This window comes from Pseudophryne corroboree, chromosome 2, assembly GCF_028390025.1.
Source record: "Pseudophryne corroboree isolate aPseCor3 chromosome 2, aPseCor3.hap2, whole genome shotgun sequence".
NCBI classification, from domain to species: Eukaryota; Metazoa; Chordata; class Amphibia; order Anura; family Myobatrachidae; genus Pseudophryne; species Pseudophryne corroboree.
This window is the reverse complement of record NC_086445.1, coordinates 487,339,668-487,362,614: the sequence shown is the minus strand read 5'-3', so window position 1 is coordinate 487,362,614 and position 22,947 is coordinate 487,339,668. Positions and strand designations below refer to the sequence as shown.

At 44.1% G+C, this 22,947-nt stretch overlaps 1 protein-coding gene across 9 annotated transcripts in view; it reads left to right on the top strand.

The window, feature by feature from the left end:
* The window catches only part of TEX14 (testis expressed 14, intercellular bridge forming factor), a 739,191-nt gene that overhangs the window by 358,566 nt on the left and 357,678 nt on the right, over positions 1–22,947 (top strand). For all 9 annotated transcript variants that reach the window (XM_063953897.1, XM_063953895.1, XM_063953894.1 and 6 more), the window contains 2 exons: positions 9,492–9,615; positions 12,568–12,746. In XM_063953897.1, coding sequence (XP_063809967.1) covers positions 9,492–9,615; positions 12,568–12,746 — 303 coding nt within the window. The remainder of the gene's footprint in view (positions 1–9,491; positions 9,616–12,567; positions 12,747–22,947) is intronic.

Below are 22,947 nucleotides of genomic sequence, written 5' to 3'. Positions count from 1 at the left end.
GTGTCTTGGTGTGAGTCCAAGAAGTTTCCTACAGTGGAGTTTTAACTGGGACGGTTTCTCCTCTTCCTGCAAGCAGGTGTGGATATGCGCCTGAGGTTGGGATCCATAAAGGTCCAGATTTCGGCCCTATTCCTTTTCTTCCAGAAACAGTTGGATGCCCTCCCTGAGGTTCAGACTTTTTTGAAGGGAGTTCTGCACATCCTACGGCGCCCTGGGATCTTAACGTGGTGTTGCAGTTCCTACAGTCGGACTGGTTTGAACCTCTACAGGAGGTTGAGGTCAAGTTTCTCACGTGGAAGGCTGTCACTTTGTTGGCCTTAGCGTCTGCTAGACATGTGTTGGATTTGATGGGTTTGTCATGTAAAAGCCCATACTTGATCTTCCATGAAGATAGAGCTGAGCTTCGGACACATCAGAGGTTTATTCCGAAGGTTGTGTCGACATTTCATATCAACCAACCTATTGTGGTTCCAGTTGCGACTGACTCCTCAATTTCATCAAAGTCCTTAGATGTTGTTAGGGCTCTAAAAATCTATGTGAAGAGGACTGCTCATCACAGAAAATCGTACTCTGTCCTGTATGATCCCAATAAAATTGAGTGTCCTGCTTCTAAGCAGACGATCTCTCGCTGGATCAGGTTCACTATCCAGCATGTGTATTCTACGGCAGGCTTGCCATGTCCTATGTCTGTTAATGCCCACTCTACTCGTAAGGTGGGTTCTTCCTGGGCGGCTGCCCGGGGTGTCTCGGCTTTACAACTCTGCCAAGCAGCTACTTGGTCGGGGTCAAACACGTTCGCAAAGTTCTACAAGTTCGATACTTTGGCCGCTGAGGACCTTAAGTTTGGTCAGTTGGTTCTGCAGGAGCCTCCGTGCTCTCCCTCCCATTCTGGGAGCTTTGGTACATCCCCATGGTACTAATGTGGACCCCAACATCTTCTAGGACGTAAGAGAAAATAGTATTTTAATTACCTACCGGTAAATCCTTTTCTCGTAGTCCGTAGAAGATGCTGGGCGCTCGCCCAGCGCTTCGTTATCCTGCAGTGGTTATTTAGTTCAGTACTGCTTAGTTCTGGTAAAGTACTGTCTTGTTACTTGGTAAGTAATCCTGTTCAGCCGTGACTGATGTTTCAAGCTAGTTAGCTTGGGTTGCCTTGTGTGTGAGCTGGTGTGAGTCTCACCACTATCTGTGTAATCCTTCTCTCGAAGATGTCCATCTCCTCGGGCACAGTTTCTAGACTGGGTCTGGTAGGAGGCGCATAGAGGGAGGAGCCAGCCCACACTCTCAAACTCTGAAAGTGCCAATGGCTCCTAGTGGACCCGTCTATACCCCATGGTACTAATGTGGACCCCAGCATCCTCTACGGACAACGAGAAAAGAATTTACCGGTAGGTAATTAAAATCCTATTTTGAGTCTACATTTGAAAATCTATATTTCTGAGCCACTGATTATTGAAAAATGTATCTTTGCCTTTTCTAGTATATAATATTATTTTATTTTACTCCAATGGTTTATGCAGGTGACGATATTGGCTTCTCTTATCCTTTAATGCAGTGTTTTTCAACCACTGTGCCATGGCACACTAGTGTGCCCTGAGCAGTCTCCAGGTGTGCCGCCATAGAAGCACAGCCAGGCCCGTCAGTGTTTTGCCACTACTGAGGCCCTGGAACGTTCAATACTGGTGGGTTTAGTGGTTGCAGAGCCAGTTCTAATTTTGGGCCCGCGCAGTGTTGGGCTCTTCTGGCTTTCTCAGATGTGGCTCAGGCGTTACCTATGGAGAAGCTGCAACATGACATCCTAGGACACGCAACTGCACCATGCATCACCATTATATTTCAGTGTGCCATGGCAATATTTAAATCTTGTTTAATGTGTCGCAAGTTGTAAAAGGTTGAAAATCTCTGCTTTAATGGGATGTAGGTCCCGATTCAGACCTGATTGCTGTTGTGCGAATTCGCACAGCGGGCGATTATGGAATGACTGCGTATGCACCGCAATGCACAGGCGTGATGCCAAACAGCGTCAGAATGGTGCAAAAAGCTTGATTGCTAGGAATTCACAAGGTGATTGACAAGAAGCTGGTGTTCCCAAGCGTTTTCAGGGAGGATGTGTGACATCTGCTCCTGCCCCGATCAGCATGTTTGTATCGCACTGTAGGAGTAAGTCCTGGGATACGCACAGACTGGAAAAATCATTTGATGGTGAGTGAGTTGCGAACGGACTTGCAGATGTCCACTGCCTGGCAAAGTTTTCGCACGGCGTACGCATGCATATGCTCACTTGCACGGGGCGGGTTTTCCCTCTCCCTGGGCGGCGACTGTCTGATTGCAGACCTCTGCAAATTTGCAGCACAGCAATCAGGTCTGAATTAGGCCCGTAGTTTGCACCTTCTAATTGCAAACGGACAGAGCTATGTATTTCTATTTGCACTTAACCCATAAATGGAATCCTCTAACACAAAACGGAGATCAAGCACTCCAAATGACAAAGGGTAGAATCATGTAACAGCTTCAGTTACACACCATGGTCGTAATGTGCTCTCCATAATGGCACATCTCGACCACTAACCCCATAGATATGCCTAGAAAAACTTTTGTTGAGCTACCAAAATTGACAAACATATGCGCAGCCCAACATTGCAGTGAAATCTGGAAGCAACATTATAGTCCATCTCACACTGGGTCTATGCGAGATGTAATACAAGTCTAAGACATTTCTCTGATTAACTTTTCAGTATCTGGTAGCCTCACATGGTATCTTTTCCAAATAGCAACAAGCACCTTAGGGCCTTATTCAGGTTCGTTAGCAAACCAAAAGAGATAGCAATTGGGCAAAACCATGTGGGGCAGATGTAACATGTGCAGACAGATTTAGATTTGGGTGGAGTGTGTCCAAACTGAAATGTAAATTGCAGTGTAGAAATTAAGCAGCCACTATTTACCCTGCACAGAAACCATAAAACCCAGCCACATATTCTCAACCTGAAGTGCTACATAGTTTTGCCCATTTGCTTGCTTTTTTGGTTTGCTAACAAACCTGAATACGCCCCTTAGTCCAATTTTTTTCAGCTTATTATATATTTCATACAGACCACCAGGGCAATAGAGCACGGGTTGGGTGTACTAACACCCCATTTAATATGACTTGCTAGTACCTGGGGTTGAAGTCCAGCATAGGGGAGCTGACGCTTGACCTATAGCCTCTCCTGGCCCAGGGCGACATCTACTGCAAATTTTCCAGCCCTGGAGCTGCCTCACACTCTCCCTCACTCCCTGACTGAGACACTGGGTGCCATCTTATGAGCATAGTTGTGGCCAGTCTCTGGGACTGCATGGCAAGGTCTCCCTTGTAAAGCCGCCTGTATACAGCGCTGTGACTTTACAAACACTTGAGTATTCTACATGTCTTTATACAGACAGCATTAGTTAAGAAAAAGTGTACCTATTGCAGGATATTATACGAGTATTCTGATATATACCTCCGTTCTAGGAGCGTGCTGTGTTTATATATATATATATATATATAGTGAATGTGTGCTTGTATCTGCTGTTGGTTTCACTTTCAGTGTTTCCCAGATATATCTATCACTATATTCTGTACCCAAGGGACTAGGTGCGTCAGGGTCATATATATAGTGCGTCACAGTATTTAACTATTACGTGTATTCTGTGTACTCAGTCACATAATACCGGATTTATTCGCTGGTGTTGTGTACTGTGTCTACAGTCACATACTAACGGATTTATTCACAGGTATTGTACTCTATCTGGGTTTATTGTAGAGATGAGCGGATTCGGTTTTACTCGGTTTTACTCGGTTCTCAAAACCGACCCTTATTGGCTATCCAAAACACGTGACATCCGTGAGCCAATTAGATGCCGTTTTGAGAACCGAGTAAAACCGAGTAAAACCGAACCCGCTCATCTCTAGTTTATTGTACTAATTTGCTCTGTTGTTGCATTTGTGTACAATGTCTAACAAGAAGGGTAGTAAGTCTGTGGACACTCCTGCATCATTCAGAACATGCGCCAAAGATATATTAGACGGGGAAGCTGTTTATTATGGTCTGTGTACTATGTATCATACATCTCTCAGTCAGTCCGCAGCTCCTGTAACAAATCAGGAGCCACTCTGGGCTGCATTCACAAACCTACTGGGTACTCTGGTGGAACGCCTTACTCCCCCTATGGGACCACCTGTTCCATTGCAGCCACAAATTGTCCCTATGGTTAATCCGCCTTGGGCAGAAAATTGCAACAATTAAATCATTCCTTGGTCAGACAAAAATCTACTCCAGGTCACTCTAGTGTCTCTGGGTCATCTAAGCGGGCTGCTCCTCTTCACAATCCACAAATCTCTCAGATGTTTCATCTGATCAGGAGGGGGAGCATACTGTCCTTTCAGACACTGAATCAGGTGTTTCTGATGAGGATTCTCCATTGCAAATTGATGTCCCTTCCCTTGTGGTTGCTATTAAGCAAATCCTACAAATCACTGATGATGAGGATTCCACTACTGTGGCTAAGAAAACTGATATGTTTAAACCGCAAAAGGTGGTTAAAAATCTATTACCCCATTCTGACCAATTAGTGGACATCAGGCAGGAGCCCTGGTCTAATCCAGGGAAGAAATTCCCTCTCTCTAAACAGGCCTTGGCTCGCTATCCTCTCCCTGCAGAGTTATGTAACAAGTGGGAAAATTCAACGCCGGTGGATTCTCATGTCACTCGCCTAGTGGTGTCGTCCACTCTGCCTGTCACCACTGTCACTTCACTGAAGGAACCGACAGATAAGTGTGTGGAGGGATGCCTGAAATCTATTTAATCCCTTACAGGTGCTGTACATAGACCCACTATTGTGGCCTCTTGGGCTGCAAAAGGAATTTAAGCATGGGTTCAGGCATTAGAGGAAGAGCTGCCCCCGAGGATACAGTATATCTGACAATGCCAGACAATACCTGTCTCTCATTACCACCGCCGCCTATTACATTCAGGAGGCGTCCTCTGAGGCGGGTGTGTTGACGGCCAAGGCGTCGACTACGTCTTTCCTGGCTCGCCGTATTCTGTGGTTGAGGTCATGGAAGGTGGACCTAGACTCCAAAAAGACCTCGGAGGTATTCCACTTTAAGGGGGAGATTTTGTTGGGGGGTGACCTAAATAAAATTGTGTCTGAATTGACGGCTGCTAAGACTGCCTTTCTCCCAAATACTAATCCTTCTGCACAGAAGGCTAAAGGGTACCACTTTTCGTTCCTTTCATGCTCAAAGGAAAGCAAAAGGTCAGGCATACTCGAGACAATCTCATGCTCCCAAAACCACTAAGCCCAAGGCAAAGCAGTCCTGAGCGGCCCGTCAGCCTGCTTCTAAATAAGACAAGCCTGCCACATGACGGGGCGGGCCTCCCCCTGGTGGACCCCAGGGTGGGAAGCCGACTTCTGCAGTTCACCCAGACTCATGGGTGCGAGAAGTTGTCTCTCACGGGTACGCAGTCCCCCTCGCCAGTTTTGCACCCTGTTTATCCCTTCGATCACAAGCTTTGGAAAAGGTTGTAAGTTCTTTCATGAATACAGGAGTGGTAGTGCCAGTTCCTCTGGCCTAGAGAGGCAGAGGTTACTATTCGACCCCGTTTCTAGTTCCGAAACCCAATGGATCTTTCCTGCCTATACTCAACCTCAAGTCACTGAGCAAGTTTGTGAGAGTGTCCAAGTTCCGTATGAAAACACTGCGCTCAGTTATACTGGCTATGGAACCTGTAGAATATATGGTATCCCTGGATATACAGGATACGTACCTGCATATACCTATTGCCATGTTGCATCAGCAGTATCTGTGGTTTGCTATTGGCATCCTCCACTATCAGTTCCAGGCTCTGCTATTTGGACTGGCTACGGCTCCTCCGATATTCACCAAGGTCACAGCCGTAATGTCGGAAGTCAGGATCCTGCTGTATCTGGACAAGTTGCTGATTCTGGCAAACTCCCACAATGTCCTCCTCAGTCATCTACAACGGACGGTAAGCTTCCTACAAGCCCACGGGTGGCTCATCAATTGGAAGAAATCCTCGCTCGTCCCAGCTTAGAGCATAGTACACCTGGGGACACTCCTGGACACACACAGTCAACGACTGTTTCTGTCTCCAGAAAAAGTCCTGAGACTTCAAGACAGGATAAAATGCTTCCTTTGTCGCCAAGAGTGTCCCCAGGTGCCGGCATTCGACAAGGTAGAGTACCCTCAATTTAGTTCTCGCCCTCTGTAGTGGTTAATCCTTTCCAAGTGGGATATGGCGTACCTCATCGGATCAGATCTCACATAGGGAGGCCTATCCCGGGATTGGCGGGATCCCGGGATTCTGGCCCAAAAATGCCGGGATTTGAATCATGGGATTGGAGCCCACTATCCAGCGCTGCTCCCTACACTACACCCACTATCCAGCGCTGCTCCCTACACTACACCCATTATCCAGTGCTGCTTCCTACACTACACCCACTATCCAGTGCTGCTTCCTACACTACACCCACTATCCAGCGCTGCTCCCTACACTACACCCACTATCCAGCGCTGCTCCCTACACTACACCCACTATCCAGCGCTGCTCCCTACACTACACCCACTATCCAGCACTGCTCCCTACAGCCTCCGTGCTTCCTACACTCTTCTCCACTGCCCTCCACTCCCACTCTGCCTGTTCCCTACTGCAATCCCGGGATTTAAAAAATGGCCCGGGATTGGCCTCCCTAATCTCACATGATCACTTTAGCTCCGGAGGTTTGTCTGGCACCGACCTGGTGGCTACAGGACCAGCAATTGAGCAGTGGCCTTCCCTTCTGGATCCACGAATGGGTCCTGCTGACAACGGACGACAGTCTGAGGGGATGGGGTGCGGTGTTGGAGCAACACTCTTTTCAGGGTTGCTGGATCAAGGAGTAGTCACTCTTCCCAATAAACATTCTGGAGTTGCTGGCTGTATTCAATGCATTGAGACTCACCCTGCCTCTGGTACAGAACAGCCCGGTTCACGTACAGTCAGAAAATGCCTCTACGGTGGCATACATAAATCATTAGGGTGGCACTCGAAGCACCATCTGCCAGCAATATCGGCAATGTTCATTCCTGGCGTCCTAAACTGGGAAGCAGACTTCCTCAGTTGCCAGGACGTGCATGCCGTAGAGTGGAATCTTCATCCAGAAGTCTTTCAACCCCTAGTGGACAAGTGGGGCCTACCAGACGTAGACCTGATGGCATCTCGACACAATCACAAGGTTCCAGTATTCGGATCAAGTACCAGGGATCCTCAAGCAACGTTTGTGGACACACTGGCAATTCCATGGAACTTTCGACTGCCCTACGTGTTCCCTCCAGTGCCACTCCTGCCCAGGGTCCTGCGGAAGTTCAAACAAGAAGGATTTCTTCTAGTCGCTCCAGCGTGGCCCAGACGGCATTGGTTCTCAGACCTGCAGGATCTATCGACAGAGCGTCCCCTTCTACTTCTTCAGCGTCCAGACCTCCTTCTATAAGACCCCTGTCTTTATTCGGAAATGGCCAGGCTGGCTTTGACGGTGTTGCTCCTGAGGCATCACTCCTGAGAGCCAAAGTATTCTCTGAGGCGGTCATCCAAACTATGTTAAAAACCTGCAAACCGGCATCTACTCTGATTTATTACAGGGTCTGGAATTCTTACTTCACCTGGTGTGCTGATAAGAATTATGATGCATACAGATTCAGAACTTCCTGAATTCTGGCTTTTCTGCAAAGAGGCCTTGACTTAGGCCTTCTTCTGGCCTCCCTCTAGGTTCAGATATCTGCCTTGTCGGTATGGTTTTAGAGAAAAATTGCATCTGTACCTGACGTTCATACATTCACTCAGGGTGTCTTATGGATTCAGTCTCCCTATGTCCCTTATGTGGCTCCATGGGATCTATCTATGTCCTAAATGCCCTGCTCTCCATTTAAACCTCTTGATAAGGTGGACCCTAAATGGCTCATGGCTAAGGTCTTGTTTCTACTGGCTATTGCCTCTGCAGTAAGAGTGTTGGACTTGGGCGCATTGTCCTGTTGTCCACCCTTTCTAATGTTTCATCGTGACCGGGCAGTTCTTGCCCAGGTTATTTACCTAAGGTGGTGTCATCTTTTCACCTTAACAAATAGATTGTTTTTCCGGCCTTTATCTCTTCTGATTTGTCCTCCAAAGAGCGGTATTTGGATGTGCTACGGGCTCTCCGTATATATGTGGAGAGGACTGCCACTGTCAGGAGGTCATATTCCCATTTTGTTTGGTTTGGTTTTCACAAACGTGACTGGCCTGCTCACAAGTAGACTCTGGCCAGGTGGATTAGATTAGTGATTGCACAAGCTTATGCGCAGGCTGGTCTCCCAGCTCCTGCTTCTATTAATGCCCATTCTACTCGGTTTGTTGGACGGGTATGGGTCATTAGGTCTACCACACTTAGGTTGAACACTATTGATCAATAGTGACTAGGTCGACACAGTCATTAGATCGACATGAACAAGGTCGACATGAGTTGTTTTACTTTTTTTGTGTCGTTTTCTTCGTAAAGGGATGGGGAACCCCAATTAGTGCACCGTGTCCCCTTGCATCGGGTTACTATTCCCAATCGTAGTCCATGTGGATCTTAAACTATGAAAAAGTTTTAAAAAATGAAGAAATTTTTCTGAAAAACTCATGTCGGCTTTGTGACCATGTCGACCTTGTGACCATGTCGACTAATATTGGTCGACCTAATGACGGTATCCCTGTTGGTCCTTCCTGGGCGGCCCGCCGTGGCGCGTCCGCAGAACAATTGTGCAAGGCGGCTACGTGGTTCTCTGTGAACACGTTTCTTTGGTTCTATGATTTTGATACTTCCGCCTTCCAGGGTGCTTCATTTGGACCCGGGTTCTTATACCCGCTAAGGCGCGTCCCCTCCCTTGAGGAACTGCTTTAGGACATTCCCGATGTTTCCCTGTGGAAATTAATGTAATCTGCTGCAGAAAAGGAGAGTTATGGTAGACTTACATTGTTAACTCTCTTTCTGTGAGGTACATTGAATTCCACAGGGCGCGCACCCTGACGCACCTAGCTTCTATGGGTTTGTATGGCATTAGCCACTGGTCCCTTCTCGTTTTATGTGACTAACATCTACCTTCTCTCTTGTACCTGCTCCTGCATTGGACTGTTTAACACAACTGAGCTCTCAGTGCCTGGAGGCGGGGTTATAGAGGATGCCCCAGTGCATCCTGGGACAGCCTAAAGCTTTAGCCAGTTGGTGCCTCTGGATCAAGATCCACTCTACACCCTGATGTTTCCCTGTGGAACCCAATGTACCTCGCAGAAAGAGTTAACAATGGTAAGTCTACCATAACTCTCCTTTTTGTGTTACCATTCATGAGTTAGCTACCTCTTCTAAGCAAAGTTTACCTAAATGAAGCAATTCAGAAGTTTAGTATTATTTCTGATTTGTTTATCACCATTGTGGTTTTTTTTTCTGCTTCGCAGTAAGCTCCAGCATCCTCTCATTCTCCAACTCTTAGCTCTGTGTGTTTCACCGTCCCTGGAGGGGACACGACTTGTGTTTGAGAGGGTCACATTTGGTTCCTTCTACAACATTTTACACGAAAAGGTAAATTGCTTTACAATTCCTTTTTTTTATTTTTTATAATGATGATTTTTTTTTTTTTATTACAGATGAGGCATCATCTGTTACATACAAAAAAGACTTGAATGTACTCCACCAATAAAGCATTTTGCTGTAAAACCAGATGAGCGTTCATCTAAATACTTTAGTCGGCTATCAGTGGTTTTCTCCTACAGCATCCCCTTTTACCATACAGCAGTAGTGTATGGGCTTCGGAGGTCATTTAGACCCCGCCTCTGTTGCGGCGCGTATCTCAGTTTGCCGATGGATGTGACCGCAATGTGATTGACAGCGGCAGGTGTTTTTTCAGGGGCGGCATTTGGGTCAGGCCAGGACTGTTCTAATAGAAAAAATGGCTGCTGACAACGCATTCAGGGTCAACCTTAGATCCGATGCTTTCGCAGTCAGATTGGGGACGCATTAGGAGGCGGCCTCACACATGCTGGGTGGCCTTGTCAAGCATGTGCAGTCTATGAAGTTTACGTTTATACTGGAAGAGACTGACATTGAGAATATAGTGGGTACAACAAAGGGAGGTTATTTCAAACAGCGTACAAGATTATTATTGTTCAAAAGATTAAGCATGCACAATACTCTAGAAGCGGAAATATATTTCTTAGATACTCTTTTACCTTTGTTTACTCCTGCCTTCAACAAGCAGAGCAACCCAGTCTATTTGTCTGGGTTTCCTCCTGATAGAACTGCGTTAACTGTACTTTGAATATTTTGGCATGAGGCCTGTTGGACGTATACAGGTTGAGTATCCCATATCCAAATATCCGAAATACGGAATATTCCGAAATACGGACTTTTTTGAGTGAGAGTGGGATAGTGAAACTTTTGTTTTTTGATGTCTCAATTTACACAAACTTTGTTTAATACACAAAGTTATTAAAAATATTGTATTAAATGACCTTCAGGCTGTGTGTATAAGGTGTAGATGAAACAAAAATGAATTGTGTGAATGTATACACACTTTGTTTAATGCACAAAGTTATAAAAAATATTGGCTAAAATGACTTTCAGGCTGTGTGTATAAGGTGTATATGAAACATAAATGCATTCTGTGCTTAGATTTAGGTCCCATCACCATGATATCTCATTATGGGATGCAATTATTCCAAAATACGGAAAAATCCCATATCCAAAATACTTCTGGTCCCAAGCATTTTGGATAAGGGATACTCAACCTGTATACGGAAGGCATTTACTTCTCTATAATCTAGGCACTTGTATTCCTTATCTAGGCAAAGTTTATACCCACTGTCACGCATACTGTCCTATTTAATCACACACCAAAATAGCTAAAATCTTGCAAATAGTTTATAACTATAGTTAGTTATTGGCCCCATTCTTCTCCCCAGTCAGGATTTTTATGTATGGCAAGTAAACTTAATATGACAAGTGTTCATGGGAATAGTCAATGCCTGCTTTCCATCTGTGGCCAGTAAGTTATGTCTATGGACACAACAAAGCGTTGTGCCTTTCTCTGGATTGCCCTCACCAGGAATGGCAGACCCTTACAGTACATCCTAAATGTACAAATGGCTGTGTCTCTGACCCGTTACCTCTGGATAGGAGTCCACATCCTAATAGTGCTTACGCTCAAAAGAGCATAGATTTTGCATCAGTACTTGCTATTGCCATAGAGTCTCTTACCAATCATTTGAGTTTAAATCCTGTGATATGAATAATGTGGATTGGTACTTTTGTGGAGACAGAATGTCTTATTACTGCTTAATAATTATTAGCCTTATAAATATTCACATTTGGTATATGACAATATAGAATGTGCTTTAACAGATTTTGTGTTTGCACAATATTTCCCATAGGTTTATATAAGTGGGGAATTTCATTTCAGTACGCTATGTTTTCTGCTTCCTCCACTTTCCTTGTCCACACTTTATTCTCATGATAATCATGGTCTACTGCAGCCTCCCGGAAAGATCATTACAGATTAGTGTGTGTGATGAGAAAAGTGGAGTTCTGTAGTATTCATAGCACTGTATTTCCATAAAGGTTTGGATGGGGATAGTATGCAGAAGACTCGATGTGTGGGAGATAGAGTAGACTAGTGCTGCAAGGTGGCAGTTGAGGATGTTTTGAATGGCACCCATGGGTTTAGTCCCTCTCCTACTAAGTGCACTGTGCTGTGCCTACTGTCCCGCTCCACCTCATTCTCTCACAGAAAGGTACCTCTTTGACACACTAAGCGCTCTCCAGACCAAAGAAGGAAAACATGGCCTGCATACCCAGCTAAACCTGGGTCTCTGAGTTTTCCCTGCCATAGTTAGTCCTTCTTACAGTTAAGTAAGAGAACAGAATTATTTAGTTAGTCCAAGTTTTTAAATGTCTGAGAAAGCTGGCTTGAAACAGGACTGACAAGGAAGCCACTAACATGTTTAGTAAATGTTTGTATTTGTTGTAATGGTGGTGGTACTCCGGAGCTTTTTTGGCTTGATGCGTGGAATATCTGGCCCCTAAAGAGAAAAACTGGAAGGGAGATGCAGGAGGTGGTTAGGCTGCTAGGAGATTGCAAGATGCAGGATGAACATTGAACAATTGCAAAACATTATTTTCTTTAATTTGATTTAGATTTGTTTTTATTTGTTCATAAACATACTAAAGTAATTTGACATACAAGTAAAATAATACCATAGTGTTCATTACAGCACAATGTGAATAGTGTCCAAATTTACAGACATACTGTAGGTGAAAATATTTATTGTGTAGTACAATTTCAGTGCACAGAAAACGCTAGCTTATAATGTCTGGTAAAAGATATGGGGGTGGGGGATACACACATGAAAAGCCTTTACATTTCCCTCAACAGACTAATGTATTTAGCACCATATCCATGATGACAAATGCTATTTGTATTCTGCATGCTACCAACCTTTCCGTACTGTAAATCACAATGTTTTATGACATTTTCAGCGTACAGAATTCCCAATATTACACATGGAAACAATAACTCACTTACTGCTACAGATGATTGATGCTCTCATATTCCTTCATTGGCGCGGCTTTATCCATTGCTCCTTTTCTTCACATGCTATACAGATTGTATCTGCAGGCAGAGCCAAGCTAAGTAACTTTGAATACATGATCGAAAGGTAAACCATTGTTTTAATGCTTTCAGAAACGGTATTGTGCAGTATTGCAGGTGTATTTTTGATGTCTTGTTCTGTGCTGATTTATGTCTAGCTCATAATAAGCTTTTGTGTTTTTATGTATACAGCCATAGTGGGAAGGAAATTCAATTACCTGCAGTAATTTACCACTGGCTAATTGATGTCCCGGGGCTATTCAATTAGCCCCAAAATCAACCCGCAGAATTAAGGCCCATATAGACGGGCCGATGCAGGAGAGATGTGTGCTGAGCGAACCGCATGCAGGCCAATCTAGCAGCAGCGATAGCGATGCGCGGGGCTGCGCATCGCTATCGCTGTAGGGGGTACATCTAGTTAGATTGCTTAGAATATCGCTCGTTGAGTACCCCCTTTACACTTATTGGGAAGTTTGTTTTGCATCTGATCAGATGCTGAAAAAAATCTGATAACTAGGGGGTTAACTGGTGCCGCGACACTGTTAATGCATAAATACACGATCTTTTCACAGATTCTGTGGGGGGTATTCAATTATTGAAAAGTCACTTGGTGTCTTTTTTTTTATCCCTATCTAATAGACAGGAAAAACCAGACACCCAACCGACTTTTCAAACAATTGAATAATCCCCTATATGTTAATGCCCGTTAACACCTTAATTTAACAGGTGTTAAAAGGAGCTTGGGTGAAAAAGGGGCTGGGATTGAATAGGTGATAAAGCCTGGGGCTGCCACGCTTTTTCACCTCCATTAACATAACTGGGCTAATAGGATTCGTCCTTTAGGCTGCTGTGTTTAAATTTTAAAGGATAAATACAGAGTTGAGCACAAGTCACTTTTGCACACATGTCATGCTTTGGACCTGTGTATACCTAACTACAGGCAGTGCTGATTCTTGTGCAACTGAGTCGTATCAACATTTGTGGCTAAAGGCGGGTTACTTGAGGGTAATGGGCTTTTACTCATAGGGCCTGATTCAGAGATGGACACAGTTCACACAGCAGCATTGTTTTGAGAATAAGACACATTTTTGGACAATAAACCTGCGTTGGCCAAGTCGCGCGGGATCTGGCGTCTCTCATACACACTGTGTAACGCGGCTCATAACGTACAGAGGCTAGACCAGGAAGGATGCATCTGTATGTGCGGTGGCTGGAAAGGAGGAGGTGGTGACAAGGATGGGGGAAGATAAAGCGTGGGATCTAAAGGCACCAGAGTTCTGAGGAATGACACAAGTTTCCGAAACGCGTTAATCTAGGTGACATTTTACCCCTTTATCACTGGTGGACCCGTGGACCTGTAAGAGCGCTGACGATGATTTGACTGCTGGTTTCCAGGACCTTATGCAGCTCTGGGGTGATATCTAATTTATGTTGCATGTTTGTTATTTGAAAATGTGAGTGATTTGTATAAATCCTATTTTTGCTCTAATGTGTTGCACTATTTTTTTCTATGTTCTTATGTTTCCCTGACTCTGTGAGTCATTTAGTACTACGGAGGATATAAATTACTGTAGATCAAGAAAGCCGCTAAGGGATGAGTTGTGGAAATTTCCTCCAGCAGTGTGGTGTCTGTACTATGGAAAGAGAGAAAAGAAAGGGCTGTATTGTCAATGCACGAGAGGAGAGGTGACCTGATTATCACACCCGCCTAAGATTTCATAAAATGTAACTTTTATTATTGCAGAATTAAAAAAGTGTGAAATTAACTGACACACAGACTACGAGTATGCGCGAAACATAGAGGTTAAAACTATGACATATACATAACATATAAAGAGTGCAATAAAGATAGAAAATGTGATTAAAGATTAATATATGTGTCAACGTGTTTTGTTCTAGATGCCCAAATAAGTATAATATTGTTCTTGTTTTGAGCCAGTCTATCAATTAATCTGGTTGTCAGGGGTTCGTCTCCAATGTGTCTTTTGGCTGGTTACACTAATATTACAGTCCACAACTGTCATATATTTCTCAGTGATGTTGATATAACACCTTTCTCTCAGGGTTCCTCTATGGATATTGGTTACGTATCACTAAACCAATGCAATATTAATACAGATCAATATGCCTATTGTGACTAAGGATAAAGCTGTTCAGTTCTATAAAAATATGCAAAGAAGCGATATCAAATATCATATAAGGTTTAGAAGTGGTGTTCATCAATTTAATTAAGTTAAGGATGCATGTAATATCAATATTTAATTAAGTTCAATAAGAGTGCCGTTTTGAAATGTAATGTACCACAGATATTTCATTCACTATAATAGTGTTGATAGATTTTTGCAACTATAAACAGTGTAACTCAGTTTAATTCATGTCTCTCAACAAGATTTTGATTATTGTATGCGTGGTTTTTCTAAGACTCCCTACCAATATGGAGAGTACCCATGTCAGGCATCATACATCATTCAGTAGTGATAATCATCAACTTAATTTGACTGATAATATATATGGTCTCAAAATTTGATAGAATTCAATATAGATACAATTCTGCTATGTAGTATACCGCAGGGGATAAGTATCTCCCTTATTTCACAAATACGTAGAAATGGTTGTTAAGGTAGTCGGTTCATCACAATATTCATATCCCTAAAAGAGGAAATGCCTCTAATGATATGACTAAAATATTTGTCATTTTTGTGCACTCTTAATTTTATCCTCATAATTGAGAGTAGGTGTATCAATTTACTGGTAGTGTATATGGTCTCAGAAATTAATGGAATTCAATGTAAATACAGTTCTAATATGTAGTATACCACAGGGGATAAGTATCTCCCTAACTTCACAAATATTACTATATCGTGAATATATAGAAATAATGATTATAGTAGTCAGCTAATCACAATGTTCATATCCCTGAAGGAAGAAACGCCTCCAATAATGTGAATTAAATACTTGTCATTCATATGCATTCTTAATTATATCCTCATAATTGGGGATAGATGTATCCATTTAATCTGTATTGAGCACTCCTAATTGTGACACTTTCAAGTATAAATTTTCTGTAGCTACACAAGATGCTGTAACGTGGATTGTATTTATCTTCATCAGATTGTATCACAAATGTATCCTTATAAATTCTGAGCAGCTTTATGGATTAGCTTTAAAACATTTGTTACTTTTGTATCTATTGCTTAGCACCACAGGTGCCTTTTCTCACTGCTGAATCACTGACATGGATATATAGCATACATTTGCTGGGTTAATGCAGCTGCTATCCCTCTATAATACAATGTCAGAACGGCTGACAGATTTGGTATAGCTTTAGTTATAATCTCACTGTATGGCTACCTATACAACAGGAACAAGGGCAAAAATTGAATGTATAGCCAGTCTTGATTCTTATGCATAGTTAGACTCATATAAATTTAAGCACCGATTAGCAGGCAGATAATTACTCTCTATTACAGAGATCTGTATTCCTGTTGTATAGGTAGCCATACAGTGAGATTATAACTAAAGCTATACCAAATCTGTCAGCCGTTCTGACATTGTATTATAGAGGGATAGCAGCTGCATTAACCCAGCAAATGTATGCTATATATCCATGTCAGTGATTCAGCAGTGAGTAAAGGCACCTGTGGTGCTAAGCAATAGATACAAAAGTAACAAATGTTTTAAAGCTAATCCATAAAGCTGCTCAGAATTTATAAGGATACATTTGTGATACAATCTGATGAAGATAAATACAATCCACGTTACAGCATCTTGTGTAGCTACAGAAAATTTATACTTGAAAGTGTCACAATTAGGAGTGCTCAATACAGATTAAATGGATACATCTATCCCCAATTATGAGGATATAATTAATAATGCATATGAATGACAAGTATTTAATTCACATTATTGGAGGCGTTTCTTCCTTCAGGGATATGAACATTGTGATTAGCGGACTACTATAATCATTATTTCTATATATTCACGATATAGTAATATTTGTGAAGTTAGGGAGATACTTATCCCCTGTGGTATACTACATATTAGAACTGTATTTACATTGAATTCCATTAATTTCTGAGACCATATACACTACCAGTAAATTGATACACCTACTCTCAATTATGAGGATATAATTAAGAGTGCACAAAAATGACAAATATTTTAGTCATATCATTCGAGGCATTTCCTCTTTTAGGGATATGAATATTGTGACTAACTGACTACCTTAACCCCTGCGGTATACTACATATCAGAATTGTATCTATATTGAATTCAATCAAATTTTGAGACCATATATATTATCAGTCAAATTAAGTTGATGATTATCACTACTGAATGATGTATGATGTCTGACATGGGTACTCTCCATATTGGTAGGGATTCTTAGAAAAACCACGCATACAATAATCAAAATCTTGTTGAGAGACATGAATAAAACCGAGTTACACTGTTTATAGTTGCAAAAGTCTATCAACACTATTATAGTGAATGAAATATCTGTGGTACATTACATTTCAAAACGGCACTCTTATTGAACCTAATTAAATATTGATATTACATTCATCCTTAACTTAATTAAATTGATGAACACCACTTCTAAACCTTATATGATATTTGATATCGCTTCTTTGCATATTTTTATAGAACTGAACAGCTTTATCCTTAGTCACAATAGGCATATTGATCTGTATTAATATTGCATTAATTTAGTGATACTTAACCAATATCCATAGAGGAACCCTGAGAGAAAGGTGTTATATCAACATCACTGAGAAATATATGACAGTTGTGGACTGTAATATTAGTGTAACCAGCCAAAAGACACATTGGAGACGAACCCCTGACAACCAGATTAATTGATAGACTGGCTCAAAACAAGAACAATATTATACTTATTTGGGCATCTAGAACAAAACACGTTGACACATATTTTAATCTTTAATCACATTTACTATCTTTATTGCACTCTTTATATGTTATGTATATGTCATAGTTTTAACCTCTATGTTTCGCGCATACTCGTAGTCTGTATGTCAGTTAATTTCACACTTTTTTAATTCTACAATAATAAAAGTTAAATTTTATGAAATCTTAGGCGGGTGTGATAATCAGGTCACCTCTCCTCTCGTGCATTGACAATACAGCCCTTTCTTTTCTCTCTTTCCATTGTATTTACCATAGCTGCAGTTGATAGCACCCCCAAGTTGAATGATAAGTATCAATAAATACAATAGGGGTCTTTTCTTGGAGCTTTGGCTCCAAGCCTTTATTTACGAAATTGTGTGTGTGCAGATACAATCTTGTTTGGTGTCTATACAGGTTGAGTATCCCTTATCTAAATATTCCGAAATACGGAATATTCCGAAATACAGACTTTTTTGAGTGAGATAGTGAAACCTTTGTTTTCTGATGGCTCAATGTGCACAAACTTTGTTTCTCTGACGTCCTAGTGGATGCTGGGACTCCGTCAGGACCATGGGGAATAGCGGCTCCGCAGGAGACAGGGCACAAAATGTAAAAGTTTGACCACTAGGTGGTGTGTACTGGCTCCTCCCCCTATGACCCTCCTCCAAGCCTCAGTTAGGTTTTTGTGCCCGTCCGAGCAGGGTGCAATCTAGGTGGCTCTCCTAAAGAGCTGCTTAGAAAAAGTTTGTTAGGTTTTTTATTTTCAGTGAGTCCTGCTGGCAACAGGCTCACTGCAACGAGGGACTTAGGGGAGAAGAAGTGAACTCACCTGCGTGCAGGATGGATTTGCTTCTTAGGCTACTGGACACTAGCTCCAGAGGGACGATCACAGGTACAGCCTGGATGGGTCACCGGAGCCGCGCCGCCGACCCCCTTGCAGATGCCGAATAGAGAAGAGGTCCAGAAACCGGCGGCAGAAGACGTCTCAGTCTTCATGAGGTAGCGCACAGCACTGCAGCTGTGCGCCATTGCTCTCCGCACACTTCACACCAGCGGTCACTGAGGGTGCAGGGCGCTGGGGGGGGCGCCCTGGGCAGCAATGTAATATACCTATTCTGGCTAAAATATATCACATATAGCCCCTGGGGCTATGTGGATGTATTTAACCCCTGCCAGGTTCCAAAAAAACCGGGAGAAGAAGCCCGCCGAAAAGGGGGCGGGGCCTATTCTCCTCAGCACACAGCGCCATTTTCCTGCCCAGCTCCGCTGCGAGGAAGGCTCCCAGGACTCTCCCCTGCACTGCACTACAGAAACAGGGTAAAAACAGAGAGGGGGGGGGCACTTATTGGCGATATTTATAATATTTGAGCTGCTATAAAGGGAACACACTTATTAAGGTTGTCCCTATATATATTTATAGCGCTTGAGTGTGTGCTGGCAAACTCTCCCTCTGTCTCCCCAAAGGGCTAGTGGGGTCCTGTCTTCTATCAGAGCATTCCCTGTGTGTCTGCTGTGTGTCGGTACGTGTGTGTCGACATGTATGAGGACGATGTTGGCGTGGAGGCGGAGCAATTGCCTGTAATGGTGATGTCACCCCCTAGGGAGTCGACACCAGAATGGATGGCTTTGTTTATGGAATTACGGGATAGTGTCAGCACGCTACAAAAGTCGGTTGACGACATGAGACAGCCGGCAAACCAGTTAGTACCTGTCCAGGCGTCTCAGACACCGTCAGGGGCTGTAAAACGCCCTTTACCTCAGTCGGTCGACACAGACCCAGACACTGACACTGAATCCAGTGTCGACGGTGAAGAAACAAACGTATTTTCCAGTAGGGCCACACGTTATATGATCACGGCAATGAAGGAGGCTTTGCATATCTCTGATACTGCAAGTACCACAAAAAGGGGTATTATGTGGGGTGTGAAAAAACTACCGATAGTTTTTCCTGAATCAGAGGAACTGAATGAAGTGTGTGATGAAGCGTGGGTTACCCCAGATAGAAAACTGCTAATTTCAAAGAAGTTATTGGCATTATACCCTTTCCCGCCAGAGGTTAGGGCGCGCTGGGAAACACCTCCCAGGGTGGATAAGGCGCTCACACGCTTATCAAAACAAGTGGCGTTACCGTCTCCTGATACGGCCGCCCTCAAGGATCCAGCTGATAGGAGGCTGGAGAATACATTAAAAAGTATATACACACATACGGGTGTTATACTGAGACCAGCAATCGCCTCAGCCTGGATGTGCAGTGCTGGCGTGGCTTGGTCGGAGTCACTGTCTGAAAATATTGATACCCTGGATAGGGACAGTATTTTACTGACTATAGAGCAGTTAAAGGATGCATTTCTTTATATGCGTGATGCACAGAGAGATATTTGCACTCTGGCATCAAGAGTAAGTGCGATGTCCATATCTGCCAGAAGAAGTTTATGGACGCGCCAGTGGTCAGGTGATGCGGATTCCAAACGACATATGGAAGTATTGCCGTATAAGGGGGAGGAATTATTTGGGGTCGGTCTATCGGATCTGGTGGCCACGGCAACGGCCGGAAAATCCACCTTTTTACCCCAGGTCACCTCCCAGCAGAAAAAGCCGCAGGCTTTTCAGCCGCAGTCCTTTCGTTCCTATAAGAACAAACGAGCAAAAGGACATTCCTATTTGCCCCGAGGCAAAGGAAAGGGTAAGAGACTGCAACAAGCAGCTCCTTCCCAGGAGCAGAAGCCCTCCCCGGCTCCTACAAAGGCGTCAGCATGACGCTGGGACCTTACAAGCAGACTCAGGGGCGGTGGGGGGTCGCCTCAAACATTTCAGCGCACAGTGGGCTCACTCGCAGGTGGACCCCTGGATCCTGCAGGTAGTATCTCAGGGTTACAGGTTGGAATTCGAGAAGTCCCCTCCTCGCCGTTTCCTAAAGTCTGCTTTGCCAACGTCTCCCTCCGACAGGGCGACGGTATTGGAGGCCATTCACAAGCTGTATTCTCAGCAGGTGATAGTCAAGGTACCCCTCCTACAACAGGGACAGGGGTATTACTCCACGCTATTTGTGGTACCGAAGCCGGACGGCTCGGTAAGACCAATTCTAAATCTAAAATCTCTGAACCTGTACATACAAAAATTCAAGTTCAAGATGGAGTCACTCAGAGCAGTGATAGTGAATCTGGAAGAAGGGGATTTTATGGTGTCCTTGGACATCAAGGATGCTTACCTTCATGTTCCAATTTGTCCTTCACACCAAGGGTACCTCAGGTTCGTGGTCCAAAACTGTCATTATCAGTTTCAGACGCTGCCGTTTGGATTGTCCACGGCACCCCGGGTCTTTACCAAGGTAATGGCCGAAATGATGATCCTTCTTCGAAGAGAAGGCGTCTTAATTATCCCTTACTTGGACGATCTCCTGATAAGGCAAGATCCATAGAACAACTGGAGGTTGGAGTAGCACTAACCCAAGTAGTGCTCCAACAACACGGGTGGATTCTGAATTTTCCAAAATCCCAACTGATCCCGACGACACGTCTGTTGTTCCTAGGGATGATTCTGGACACTGTTCAGAAAAAGGTATTTCTTCCGGAGGAGAAAGCCAGGGAGTTATCCGATCTAGTCAGGAACCTCCTAAAACCAGGAAAAGTATCTGTGCATCAATGCACAAGAGTCCTGGGAAAAATGGTAGCTTCTTACGAAGCGATTCCATTCGGCAGATTCCATGCACGAACTTTTCAGTGGGATCTGCTGGACAAATGGCCCGGATCGCATCTGCAGATGCATCAGCGGATAAAAGTGTCCACAAGGACAAGAGTGTCTCTGCTATGGTTGTTGCAGAGTGCTCATCTGTTAGAGGGCCGCAGATTCGGCATACAGAACTGGGTCCTAGTGACCACGGATGCCAGCCTGAGAGGCTGGGGAGCGGTCACATAGGGAAGAAACTTCCAGGGCGTGTGGTCAAGCCTGGAGACGTCTCTTCACATAAATATACTGGAGCTAAGAGCAATCTAATGCTCTAAGCCTGGCAAAACCTCTGCTTCAGGGTCAGCCGGTGTTGATTCAGTCGGACAACATCACGGCAGTCGCCCACGTAAACATCCCGGGAGTGGACAACTGGGAAGCAGTCTTCCTCAGCAGACACGATCTGCACCCGGGAGAGTGGGGACTTCATCCAGAAGTCTTCCACATGATTGTGGTCCATTGGGAAAGACCAATGGTGGACATGATGGCGTCCCGCCTCAACAAAAAACTGGACAGGTATTGCGCCAGGTCAAGAGACCCTCAGGCAATAGCTGTTGACGATCTGGTAACACCATGGGTGTACCAGTCAGTGTATGTGTTTCCTCCTCTGCCTCTCATACCAAAAGTACTGAGAATTATACGGCAAAGGGGAGTAAGAACGATACTCGTGGCTCCGGATTGGCCAAGAAGAACTTGGTACCCGGAACTTCAGGAGATGCTCACGGAAGATCCGTGGCCTCTACCTCTAAGACGGGACCTGCTTCAGCAGGGACCGTGTCTATTCCAAGACTTACCGCGGCTGCGTTTCACGGCATGGCGGTTGAACGCCGAATCCTAAGGGAAAAAGGCATTCCGGAAGAGGTCATCCCTACCCTGGTAAAAGACAGGAAGGAGGTGACTGCACAACATTATCACCGCATTTGGAGAAAATATGTTGCGTGGTGTGAGGCCAGGAAGGCCCCGACGGAGGAATTTCAACTGGGTCGATTCCTACATTTCCTGCAAACAGGATTGTCTATGGGCCTCAAATTAGGGTCCATTAAGGTTCAAATTTCGGCCCTGTCGATTTTCTTCCAGAAAGAATTGGCTTCAGTTCCTGAAGTCCAGACTTTTGTAAAAGGAGTACTACATATACAGCCCCCGGTTGTGCCCCCAGTGGCACCATGGGATCTTAATGTAGTTTTGGATTTTCTCAAATCCCATTGGTTTGAGCCGCTCAAATCGGTGGATTTGAAATATCTTACATGGAAAGTAACCATGCTACTGGCCCTGGCTTCAGCCAGGAGAGTGTCAGAATTGGCGGCTTTATCGTATAAAAGCCCATATCTGATTTTCCATTCGGACAGGGCAGAACTGCGGACGCGTCCTCACTTTCTGCCTAAGGTGGTTTCAGCGTTTCACCTGAACCAACCTATTGTGGTGCCTGCGGCTACTAGCGATTTGGAGGATTCCAAGTTGCTGGACGTTGTCAGAGCATTGAAAATATATATTTCAAGGACGGCTGGAGTCAGAAAATCTGACTCGCTGTTTATACTGTATGCACCCAACAAGCTGGGTGCTCCTGCTTCTAAGCAGACGATTGCTCGTTGGATTTGTAGCACAATTCGACTTGCACATTCTGTGGCAGGCCTGCCACAGCC